This window comes from Cetorhinus maximus, chromosome 10 (genome assembly GCF_964194155.1).
Source record: "Cetorhinus maximus chromosome 10, sCetMax3.hap1.1, whole genome shotgun sequence".
NCBI classification, from domain to species: Eukaryota; Metazoa; Chordata; class Chondrichthyes; order Lamniformes; family Cetorhinidae; genus Cetorhinus; species Cetorhinus maximus.
Genome location: NC_135888.1, coordinates 62,957,917 through 62,970,971, shown reverse-complemented (window position 1 = coordinate 62,970,971; position 13,055 = coordinate 62,957,917). Strand labels below are relative to the sequence as shown.

The following is a 13,055-nucleotide window of genomic DNA, read 5'->3' as shown; positions in this document are numbered from 1 at the left end:
TCCTCAACCCCCACCTATGGCACCTCCCCATGCCCACACAGAAGATGCAACACCTGCCCCTTCACTTCCTCTCTCCTCACCGTCCAAGGGCCCAAACACTCCTTTCAAGTGAAGCAGCATTTCACTTGCATTTCCCCTAACTTAGTCTACTGCATTCGTTGCTCCCAATGCGGTCTCCTCTACATTAGAGAGACCAAACGCAAACTGGGCGACCGCTTTGCAGAACACCTGCGGTCTGTCCGCAAGAAAGACCCAAACCTCCCTGTCGCTTGCCATTTTAACACTCCACCCTGTTCTCTTGCCCACATGTCTGTCCTTGGCTTGCTGCATTGTTCCAGTGAAGCCCAACGCAAACTGGAGAAACAGCACCTCATCTTCCGACTAGGCACTTTACAGCCTTCCGGGCTGAATATTGAATTCAACAACTTTAGATCTTAAACTCCCCCTCCCCCCATCCCCACCCCGTTTCTCCCCCCTCCCTTTTTTTTCAATAATTTATACAGATTCTTCTTTTCCCACCTATTTCCATTATTTTTAAATCTAAAACTAAAACTTTGTTAGTCTTTCCACCCCACCCCCACTAGAGTGGACCTTGAGTGTCCTGTCTTCCATTCTTAATTAGCACTTCTCTTAGACAAATATCACCACCTTCAACACCTCTTTGATCCTTTTGTCTGTGACATCTTTTGATTATCTGCTCCTATCACTGCTTGCTTATCTCCACAATCACCACACCCTCAACTTCTCTCTCCCCCCGCCCCCCCCCACCTTAAACCAGCTTATATTTCACCTTTCTCCTAACTATGCTTCAGTTCTGCCGAAGGGTCATGAAGACTAGAAACGTTAACTGATTTCTTCTCCACCGATGCTGCCAGACCTACTGAGTTTTTCCAGGTAATTCTGTTTTTGTAATGAGCACTATTATGGTTGTGGCAAATTTTGAATTTGCTTCAGCTCTAGCACTTGATAAGAACAGCTAATCCTTTTTCCACTTACTGTGTGTTCTCATCTGAGTCCTACTGTTGAAATCTTTATCTTCCATTCTCATCAACAGTTTTTCCTTTATCTTTGCGAACCATTGCTACTAGCAGCTTTGGTGTTTGACATCACATTATGAGATAAGGCAGCATTATTGACATTGGACCAAGTTTCCACTGTGAATACTTTTAGTGGAAAAGAGTCTGCTTTCTTCAACTGAGTTGTAATGCTCCTGTGTATTTTATAGACTATTGATTGCTACCATTGCTGCCCTGTCTTTAGTGGTGCCCTTGTCAATGTGAAAAAAAGATTAAACAATCACTGATGCAGCCACAGTCAGCCAGACTGGTTTGGATTTGAGCCAGTCTCAAACAGTACTGAACGGGGTCAGTCCCAGAAACTGAAAGCAGAAATGGCTTTCCCAGGAGCTGATTTTAATATGGTATTATTGAAGACTGAGAAATAGACCTTCAAAAAATTAGAACTGAAAAAATTGTAAGCTTACAATAACTACTTGGAGCTAAAATGGGAACCTCTCCCCCTCTTCCCTGTCATTCCCTATTTCCCTTTCTCCTTTCCCTTCCCTTATTCCCCCTCTTCCTCACGCCTACCCTCTATCTTCTCTTTCTCTTCTCTCCCTCACCCACCCACTTCCACCCTCTGTCTCTCTGTCACTCTTTCCCGCCTTCCCTAACCTGCTCTTCTCTTTATTTCTTTGTTGCAGAATTGAACAGAAGGTAGAGATCACAGTATGACACACATTCCTGTTAGCTGTTAATTCCACCTACGGTTTTACTGCTTGGCATTTACAAGTAAAGCACTTTTTTATTTGTGTTTGGGGAGAAAGGTTCAGAATAATGTTATTTAGTCACACTTACTTGTTTTTCTATGGTGTTCCTCATGTCTAGGAAGCCATCTCATACTGCTTTAAGGAGACACAATGGACATCAAGCAATGGAAAAAGGGAGAATAGAGGTGGAGAGGAAGGGAATGTAAAGAAAGATTTTGACAAAGAGCTGATGAGACAGCATGAACTGGGGTGGAAGGTTCATGGGACAGGAGCATAATGGCTGCATCAGTGAATCATAATCAGTGGCAGAGTACAGGGAGTATGGGACAGGGAGTAAGCTGGCCTTTCCCATCCCTAACTTTTAAACCTTCTCTCGCCTACAACCCTCCAAGATATCTGCACTCCTCCAATTCTGGCCTCTTGAGCATTCCCGATTTTCATTGCTCCACCTTTGATGGCAGTGCCTTCAGTTGCCCAGGCCCTAGGCTCTGGAATTCCCTCTCTAAATCTCTCTGCCTCTCTATCTCACTTTTCTCCTTTAAGATGCCGCAAGAACATCATTGTGGAACGTATAAAGTTCAATAAATGTACCCAGAGACACAGGGAAAGCATTGACGCATTTATTAATGATTTGTACCAATTAGCAGAAGATTGTGAGTAAAGTAATCTGAAAGAGGGACTAATTCATGACAGAATCGTTGCCGGAGTTATGGATGATGCATTATCAGATAATTTGCAGTCCCAAGAAGCTTGGCACAGAACTGATCAGTAATGAGAGAGAGAGAGACAGAGAGAGAGAGATCAAATTGTAAAGTTACAGATACAGTTGAATTCGTCAGACATGAAAGAGAGAAAATAGAGACAAGGAGACACGTGCAACATGAAAAGCAATTAATGGCAGCAGCCAAGACTAGCTGAAGACTAGTTGCAGAAGAAAAAGGCATGGACATGGGAATTGCCCTGCCAAAGGCACACAATGCCACCGCTGCAGAAGGATGGGGCATTTTCAAGCAGTATGTTGCAGTAGAAAAAATGGGCAGAATACTCAAAAAGAAAAAAGTTTTAAAAGGAAACAGTTCATGACGTTAAAGATTCACAAGATATTGAGGTTCTTTTCTTAGGAGAGATTAAAGAAGTAAGTGGAAACTATTGGAGTGTAGATGCTCACAGGGCGCACTTTAAATTAGATACAGGAGCAACGGTTTCAGTTTTATCAGACACTGAACCATGGTTATACAAGAGGGCTCTTCCACCATCCTGCAAAGCCAGCCGGAGACATTTGCGGAGAGCCCCAAGGGAGCAGGGGAATTGCCCATTGGAAGCTTAAACTTCTCGGGAAATTCCCACGTAGGTCATTGCATCAGGACTTCCACAGGTTCCCAACGCGCATCTTCAGTCATACGTTCAGTCATCCAGTCTTTGACAATTCGGAGACCGGAAGATTTGGCCCACTGTTGCGTTTTTGCATTCACTCTTTATTGAATGTTCATGTTAGTATCCAGTGTTGTACTCACCCCTCTGTAGAATATGTTTGAACTTGCAGGCTCAGTTGACGTGCCTCCTTCTCTGCACTGTAAAGGACATTGTCTGAGATCACTCTCAGCAGGGATAATTGAAATGTTGCAGGTGAACTCAAAGTCCTGTAAGGTCTCTGCCAGCCATCATCCTGAGATGGACACACATGTGGTCAGTACTGACCCCACCCAGGGTCCGCACCACATCCAGGACAATAGGCCCTTCCCACTTCCCTCCTCCTTGCCCCCGACCTCACTCCACATCACCCCTCCCCCACCACCACTGCCTCACCTTTGCCGGTCCTGAGTCTCCATATGAGTTGCCATCCTCCTGCTCCCCTCCCATGTGCTTCAGAGTTCAACAAGGAAAACTGCTAACCTCAACACAAAGCCATTTGTTACATGCCGCCTTTAAACAGACGTGAACCAGGTGCCATGCAATTCTCATGTGTTGCTGACTTCATCATGAAGGTTGGACATAATTACAAAAAGTTTTAATATAATGAGTATTCATGGCATGCACATGTATTATAAGTAAGAACCCTCCACGTGAGACCCGATCTGCCACAAACACGTTGCTGAGTTCACCTGTAAGTTTGAGCCCGTTATCCGGAAAGTGAAATTTAAGCTCCCACCTAATTAAGTCACCCTGCCCGCCACTTTACCAGCTATAAAATCCCTGCTATGTTTGAAGAGCACTGCATTATCCTGACTGCTCACCATTATATAGGGAAGACGGAAGTGATTTTCAGGTCCATGCTGAAATGCTTTGACATGTGCATGAACTGGAAATGCCATTGCTTCTTGAACTGCCATTCTACTTTTGGCTGAGATGTTAAACCACTGTCCCATCTGTACCTCAACTGGATGTAAAAGATTCCACGACACTATTTGAAGAAGATCTCTCCCCTGTGTCCTGGTCAATATTTATCCCTCAAACGCCATTACCAGAACAAATGCTCTGGTTATTTTATTTCATTGCTGTTTAAGGGATGTTGCTGTGCAAATTAGCTGTCGTGTTTCATACACTGCAACAGTAGCTACACTTCAAAAAGTACTTATGTACGTTTACATAGGATATAAGGCACAGAAACAGGTGATTTGGCGTTACCAGTCCATGCCAGTGTTTATGATTCACTCAAGCCTGCTCTTGCTGAACCTCATCTAAACCTCAACCCTCTATTCCCTTCTTGCTCATATTGTTGTCTAGCCTTCTCTTAAATGCATTGTTATTCACTACAACCACTCCCTGTGGTAGAGAGTTCCATATTCTCACCATTCTTTGGGTAAAGAAGTTTCTTCTGAATTCCCTATTGGATTTCTTGGTGATTATCTTATAATGATGGCCTCTAGTTATGCTCTTCCCCACAAATGGAAATATTCTCTCTGTATCCACTCTATCAAATCCTTTCATAATTTTAAAGAACTCTCTATTAGAGAGAATCAGCCGCCTTTCTCGGGAGAAGTAACCCAGCCTGTTCATCCTTTTCTTGAGATGTATCCCCACACATTTTTCGTATCATCTTTATAAATCTTCACTCTGCACCCTCTCCAGTGCCTCTATATCCATTTTATAATATGGCAAACAAACTGCTTGCTGGACAGTATTCTGAAGTGTTATCTTACCGAGGTTTGGTACAGGTTCAGCATAAATTCCCTACTTTTCAATTCAACTCTTCTAAAAATAAACCCTATTGCTTGGTTTGCTTTTTTATGCCCTTGCTAACCTGTGGCTCAACTTTTGGTGTAACAATTAATGCATTTGTACTCCAAGATCCTTTTGTTCCTCTACCCCACCTAAATTTGCACCTTCAAGGTAATAAGTGACCTCGCTATTCTTTCTAGCAAAATAAACTACCTCACATTTACCTGTGTTGAACTTCATTTGCCGATTATCTGCTGATTCTGCAAGTTTATTAATGTCTTCTTATAATTTGTTGCAGTCCTCCTCAGTATTGACCAACCACCTACGCACCCCCATACCCCCCAATTTGGTGTCCTCTGCAAATTTAGAAATGGCGTTTTTGATTTCAAAGTCTAAAATGTTAATGTAAATTGTGAACTGATCTTTTTGGAACACCATTTCCCATCTTCTGCCACTCTGAATAATGACCCTTTACTCCCACTTCCTGCGTTTTGTCTTGAAGCCAACTAGCAATCCATTCCGTCACTTGTTCCCTAACTCTGCATTCTCTGATCTTATTCATTAGTCTATTATGGGGCACTTCATTGAAGGTGTTTTGAAAGTCCAGATAAATGACATCTGATGTGTTCTCACTGTCTACTCTCCCTGTTACCTCCTTAAATAAAACCAATAAGTTTGACCAAGCAGGATTTTCCCTTTGGAAATCCTTGCTGACTATTCATTATTATATATTTTGTTTGTAGATGTTCTTCTATTCGTTCAGGATTATCTTTTAATAAGGATTTCATTATTTTTCCTACCACTGAGGTTGAGCTGACTGGTTTATAATTGGCAGATGGGGTATAACGTGGGAAAACATGAAGTTGCTCACTTTGGCAAGAAGAATAAAAAAGCAGGATATTACTTAACTGGAGAACGACTGCAGAATTCCGAGCTGCAGAGGAACCTAGGTGTTCTCCTGCATGAGTCACGAAAAATTAGAATGCAGGTATAGCAAGTAATCAAGAAGGCTAATGGAATGCTATCCTTTATTATGAGAGGAATTAAACATAAAAGTAAGGATGTTATGCTTCAGTTATACAGGGCATTGGTGAGACTGCATCTCAAATACTGTGTGAAGTTTTGGTCTCCTTATTTAAGGCAGGATTTAAATGCATTGGAGGTGGTTCAGAGGAGGTTTACTAGATTGATACCTGGAATAAGCAGGTTGTTTTATGAGGATGGGTTGGACAGGCTGGGCTTGTTACCACTGGAGTTTAGGAGGGTAAGGGGTGACTTGATTGAAATATATAAGATCCTGAACGGTATTGACAAGGTGGACGTCGAAAGGATGTTTCCTCTTGTGGGTAAGTCCAGATCTAGGGGCACTGCTTTAAAATTATGGGTAGCCCTTATAGGACAAAGATGAGGAGAATTTCTTTCTGAGGGTTTTGCAACTTTGGAAGGTAGTGGAAATGAATGTTGAAATGAATATTTTTAAGGCAGGGGTAGATAGATTCTTGATAGGCAAAAGAAATAAAGGTTATCAGGGGTAGATGGGAAAGTTGAACTCAAAACACAAACAGATCAGCCATGATCTTATTGAATGGCGGAGCAGGCTCGAGGGGCTGAATGGCCTACTTGTGCTCCTATTTCGTATGTTTGTAATTCCCTGGGCATGTTCTTTTCCCCCTTCTTAAATATAGATACTCCGTTAGCTATCCACCAGTCCTCTGGCATTGCAGCTTTTCCTAAAGAATTATTAAATATGTAAGTAATACCTCTCCTGTCTTTTCTCTAGATTCTTTTAAATTGCATTATTGCAATCCACCTGGAGCAGGGGTTTTATCCTCTTTTTGAGGTTGATTAGTTATATTCAATACATCCCCACTTTATTGCACTTATTTCATTGTTCATCTTATCATCCAATGTCATGTCCTCATGTTCTATTTCCCTGGTAAATACTGAAGCTTTAAAGTGCTTTGGGACATCCTGAGGTGATGAAAAGTGCAATAAAAATACAAATTATTCTTCTGCCTATTGATTGAAAACTGTGAAGACAGTAGCTGTGTTTGCAGTATTATAATATTGCTAATGGTTTTGCATGATTAAAATATGGATATGAACACTTGAGCCTTACTGAGGATGTAAATAGGATCTAAAGTGGACGTAACCTTTGCTGTTCTATTTCAATGATGAAGCTTAGACTATGAAAGTATTGTGGGCAGTTGATTCTAATTGGGCCAAACTGGAGTGTCTTCTTCCTCAGCCCTTTATTTTCCTTGCTGACTGTTAACCTCTGCCCTATCTCATATCAGATTGCAATATTTCCCTGCTTCCTCTGATTTCCCATCATTCTGAGTACATTATTCTTCTGAAATTAGTCAAATATTGTTTGCTGCTTAATTTGAGTAGCCAATGACACATATGTCCAGGACATGCAGAATCTCAATCAATACAATAGTATTAAATGCCACAGGCACCTCAGCTCTTCTTCTGATCTTCACTCTTTAAATATGCACACGTACTCAAAGAGAATAAATAGAATTGAAAAGAAGTATTCATTTTCCAAAGAGACACATTTCAGACTTTCAGATAAATGCTGCACCAGCTATTTATTTTATGTGCAGGAATAGAATAGTCGTTCCCAGTTTCCCACCAGACAGGCAGGGTTATCTTCCCTACATCCTTTTGTTCTCTTATTAATCACAGGTTTGTGCCCCATTTGCTGTCACTGTCTTCACTAACTGTTAGTTATAGAGCTGATGGACTCCTATCTAAAGGTGGGAATCAACATTACCATGTCATAGATCATCAGTTATTGCCATATATCTTATCACACTTTGAACACCTGAAATAATGAATCTACACAGCATGTTTATATATATTCAACATCTCAGTGGGAAATCTTTTTGTCACCTTGCAGTTTTTCTTTTCCTGAGCTCTCTGTGATTGTATGTGCTTAAGGGAATGGCCTGAATGAGTTTACATTATTTGTTTGCCATCTGCAAATGGACAGCAAGATACAAACGTAGGAAGCAAGGCAGTTTATCTCTGGACTTAGTAGATAGCTCGCTCATTATGTTAATTCTGCAAATAAATCCACACATAAGCGAATCACTTAGACAGTCTCAGGCCTGTACATTGCCTAATAAGTTAAATAATCTCAGGCCTGGGGTGAAGCAGGATCAGCCCAGAAGGGAAAAAACAGTTTGGACCAGTACTCTTATTAACCCGTTTTACTGGTGCTCCATTTTAAGGTATGCAAGACCTGGTCGGACCAGTATTCTTATTTCCCAGTCTTTACTATATTTTCCTTCTGGGAAGCCGTCGGATGGCTGATTCTTGTTAGGTTTTCAGCCTTCCCCTTTTATATCCTCGTATCTTTCTTGCAGACTTTCATGAGACAGAGAACATCTCCTCCAAAATGTCTGCAAATTGGTGTCTCCAGAATGAACTCACCCCATTTTCATGCATCATTACCATCCCAACCCATTGCCAGTAGATGTTGTTGCAGATGTTGTATACAATAAGAACAGGGTGGAGATGGAGGGGGTTATTCTTACCAATTACTTTTATACAAATAGTTCCACATCAGGCTTTACAGGCTGACATTTCTATGACCTGAGAAGGTGAAACAGCAATTGCAGTCAGTCAGAATCTGTGGAGAGATTAGATCATTTAACTGTCAGGGCATAGAGCATCTCATCAAAATTGAACATAATAAAGGATGAACAAATGGATTTGGTAGTGTAGTAGTTATGCTACTTGACCAGCAACCTGGGGACCTGGACTGATAAACTAGAGAACATGAGTTTAAATCCTACCCAATATGCCTATGAAGCTATTGGACTGCTGTAAAAAGCCAATTGGTTCACTCATGTCCTTTAGGGAAGAAAATCTGCCATCCTTACTTAATCTGACCAAGATGTGATTCCAGCTCCACAATAATGTACTGGACTCATAACTGGCCTTTTAAATGCCACCACCTTCTTGAATAAATTCCAGCCTTAACAGCAATGTTCACATCTTAAGAATGAATTAGTAAAAAGTTTTAAATCATTTTAATAGAATTAGAATGGGGAGAAGGGAGGGGATGGGGGGGGGAGGGGAGGTGGTTCAAATGATGAAGTGTACATTCAATAACCTTTAAACTACCTTAAAGAAAAGCAGGATGACTGAGATAATCTTGATTTTCATGCAGCATGCTATTCTGAAACATGAAGTACCAAAAATATCCTATTATATAATATACGAAGTGAGGCGAGCATGTTTCATTTGGGGAACAGTGATCATAATATCATCAGGTTTAGGATAGTTCTAGAAAAGATCAAGAAGTATTCTAGCATAAAATATTTGATGTGACGTTGGCTCGTTTCAGTGAGCTAAAGAGAAATCAATCCTAGGTGGATTGGAATCAAAAATTGACAGGCAAAACAGGAACTGAACAATGGGTGACCTGCAAAGAGGAAATAAGATACAGAGAAGACACATCCCCAAGACAAAGGAGGGGTATCCAAAGCTGAAGCTTTCTGGATGATTAAAATGAAACTGTATAAGGAGACTTATGACAAATGTATGGTTCATAATATTATAGAGAACCAAGCTGAATCCAGAAAGTAGCTAGCATAAAAGGAACCCAAATGTCTTTTATGAATATATAAATAGTAAAAATGAAAGGAATAGGGCAGATTTGGGAACAAAAAGGAAATTATGGGCTGCATTTTATGGTGGGGAGCTGGATGGCTCCCCCCCCCCCCCCCCCACACCCCCACACCCCCAACCCAGAAGGAAAGTCAACTGGAAGCCGACTCACTCCATGCAAGCCCGCCCCACAGCCATAATACACTGTGGGTGGGCTAAATTGGCTAACAGTAGGACATCCACCCCCCTCACTGAGGTGGAGGTCCCACCCTTGGGAGCTGCCAGATAATCGGATTGGCTGGCAGCTCCAGCAATCCTGGCCATGCCAAGAGCTCAGTAGTGGGTGCTGCTGGGACTGCGACCAGTCTCAAGAAGAAGGCCCAATCAATGCCGGAGTGAAGTAAGTCTGGGGTATTGGATGGGGAGGGTTTAGCCAGCTTAGGGAGGGGGGCAAAGGGGTGGAGATGGTGAATTTTGGAGAGAAGGTAGGAAGGGGAGGCTTCACCTGATGCGCAAAAGGAACCCTCCAAAGATAGTGCCCTCCCCTTCCTTCCTACCCATTAAAAATTTTTTTTTAAAAATGAGTTGCCCACTCCCACCCGCATGCCCACGCCAACCATATAATGGTGTGGGCAGCATATTATCAAGATCATTTGGCTTGTTAACAAACTCAACAGACCTTTAAATTCTTATTTACATATGATGGGTGGGCTGCTGATTTCGGCACCTGCCCACCTCCCGTGCTATAGGGATGAATTCAGGGTGAGTGGGAAAGTGGTGGACTGGACACTTGCCCTATTTTACGTGCCCCCCCCCCCCCAACTCAAAACACACCCAGCGAAGGCATGTAAATTCCAGCCCTGCATTGTGGAGGCAGAGGGCATATGGCTAAGACATTAAATGAATTTTTTGCAGCATCTGTCTTCAATGGAGAAGAGAATACTGCCAATATAGCAGTAAATAAGAGTAAAACAGCAATGTTGTTAGGCTAAAAATAGACAGAGTGCAGTACACAAAGTAGAAAAGTCATCTTGTCTGGATGGAATGCAGCCTAGGTTACTGAGAGAAGCAGGGTCAAATTCTCTTTAATTAAGGGGCTGGAGATTTGCAAATGTTATAGCCCTGTTTAAAAAAAGGAGAGAGGGATATACCCAGCATTTACAGACTGATCAGCCTAATGACAGTGGTGAGGAAACATTTAGATAGAATAGTCAGTGGCAAAACTAATTGACACTTGTAAATAAATGAAAGTCAGCACAGATTTTTTAAAGGCAAAGCTATTTTACCAAATTGAGTTGGTTCTTTGATGAAGTACTGAAGAGTATTGATGATGGTAATGTAGTCAGTATTGTGTATATGGACTTACAAAAGATATTTGACAAAGTACCACTTAATAGACTTGTAGGCAAAACTCAAGCCCCTAAATTAATGGAACAGAGGCAACATGGATGCAAAATTGACTGAGGGACGGAAAGCAAAAAACAATAAAATGGTTCTGGTGAAGAGTCATACGGACTTGAAACGTTGACTGTGTTCCTCTCCGCAGATGCTGTCAGACCTGCTGCGTTTTTCCCGGTATTTTTGTTTTTGTTTCGGATTTCCAGCATCCGCAGTTTTTTGCTTTTAACAATAAAATGGTGTTTGCAGATTGGAGGGGATTATACAGTGTTGATGTTAAGACCATTGCTCTTTATGATGCATATTAATAATTTGGACATGGTCATGCAGGGCATAATTTCAAAGTTTGCTTGAAAGTTGGAATCACTGAGGAGGATAGTAACAAACTTGAGGAGGATATAGACAGACTCTAGGGGCTGAATTCTTCCGTCAGCGAGAAGGGGGCAGGGCCTGTTCACTGATGCGAAAATGACATGGGATAATGTTGGGGGGAATCCCCGACGTCATCCCGCCCCATTTAAATTTTCAGGAAGGCGGGGGCACAGTGAGATCAGCTGTCCGCCTGCCGACCTGTCAATGGCTAATTGAGGCCATTGACAGGATAATTAAAACAATTAAAGGCCCTGCCAGTCCAACCTTAAGGTTGGCAGGCAGGCCAGGAGCCCCAACAGGCTTTTGAAAAAACATGAAACCTCATCCACTGGCGGGATGAGGTTTCATGTCGGTTTTAAAAAAGTTTATTAAAGTTTTTGTGCAATTTATTAACATGTCCCATCTCGTGTGACATTTTCACATGAGGGGGACATGTTAATGATTTTTTTATTTTTCTATTTTTAAAGTTTGAAAACCTTTCAGCGAACCCCCTGAGACAGCACTTAGCCTCAGGGAGATGTACGCTGTTTTGCGCGCATGCGTGAAAGAGCGCACTCTCGTATTTGGGGAATCCTCCCCCGCCTGGACACCCGACAGGCAAAAAATTCAGCCCTAGAAATGGGCAGATACATGGCAGATGAAGTTTAATGCAAAGAAGTGTGAGGTAATATATTTTTGGCAGGAGAATGAGGAGAGACAATATAAATGAAATGGTACAGTTTTGGAGGGGGTACATAAACAGAGAGACCTCGGGGTAAATGTACACAAACTTTGAAGGTAACAACGCAAATCCAGAATGCTATTAGAATTGCACATGTATCTAAGGAGATATGCTTCCAGTGGCAGAAGGGTCGGTAACCAGAAGACTTGGATTTAAGTTGATTAGCAAAGAACCGAAGGTGACTTGAGGAATCATTTTGTACACAGCGGCTGGAATTTTTGCAGTCCTGTGGAAGGCAGCTTTTGAGGCCTGGGGGCTGGAAATTTTAGGATTGAAAGTGATGGGCTGGCACCCACCTCCTCGCACTTTTCTTGGAAGTGGGAGTAGCTTTCAGTAACTTTCAAAAGACGATTAGATAAATAATTACAGGTATTTTATAAATATTTACAGGTATAGGAAATACCCACAGATCAAGAGGCAATGAGGAGGGAAATGAAACAAAGTGGATAGTTCTTTCAAAGAGATGGCACAGCATGATGGACTGAATGGCCTCTTGTGCTGTATCATTCTGAGATTCTATGATAGAATAGAAGCATAAATACACTGGAACTGATTTTATCTTCCTAAAATATGGGGGAACCCCAGGATAAACAGAATATAAGGAATATTGTGCATGAAGCACTCGGTCTATGTTATTAGTGTAAAATGCAAAATGTTTACTTCCTTTAACTGATTTTTTCCAATATGCATTTGAGTTTAAAGGTCATCATGTGCAAGAGGTTAACTCACTTTTTGTTCACAATAAGAGTCTGGCAGCTGAAGAATCTGAGCTCCGTTTCAGACAATTAACGAGGGAATATCAAGCACTCCAGAGGGCTTATGCACTACTTCAGGAGCAGACGGGAGGTATCCTAGACGCAGAGCGGGAGGCAAAGGTGATTATTAAATAATAGGTTAAGATAACCAGTATGGTTAAAATGCTGAATTGGTAATATAGCTCTTTGAAAATGTATAATATTGTGGTAAGCACTGGTCTTCACCCCTGGAACAAACATGTCAGATTGTGGAATGAAA

The 13,055-nt window shown here is 41.7% G+C and overlaps 1 protein-coding gene and 1 long non-coding RNA gene across 4 annotated transcripts in view; one reads left to right on the top strand and one right to left on the bottom strand.

The window, feature by feature from the left end:
• The window catches only part of LOC144685729 (janus kinase and microtubule-interacting protein 2-like), a 286,964-nt gene that overhangs the window by 194,562 nt on the left and 79,347 nt on the right, over window positions 1-13,055 (top strand). The window contains exon 12 of the mRNA XM_078550555.1: window positions 12,788-12,916. Within this exon, the coding sequence (XP_078406681.1) occupies window positions 12,788-12,916 (129 nt within the window). The remainder of the gene's footprint in view (window positions 1-12,787; window positions 12,917-13,055) is intronic.
• Window positions 1-13,055, bottom strand: part of LOC144685730 (uncharacterized) — a 66,215-nt gene that overhangs the window by 46,088 nt on the left and 7,072 nt on the right. For all 3 annotated transcript variants that reach the window (XR_013577770.1, XR_013577769.1, XR_013577771.1), the window contains exons 2-3: window positions 12,771-12,892; window positions 8,473-8,567 (exon numbers count right to left, since the gene is read on the bottom strand). This is a non-coding gene — a long non-coding RNA (uncharacterized LOC144685730). The remainder of the gene's footprint in view (window positions 1-8,472; window positions 8,568-12,770; window positions 12,893-13,055) is intronic.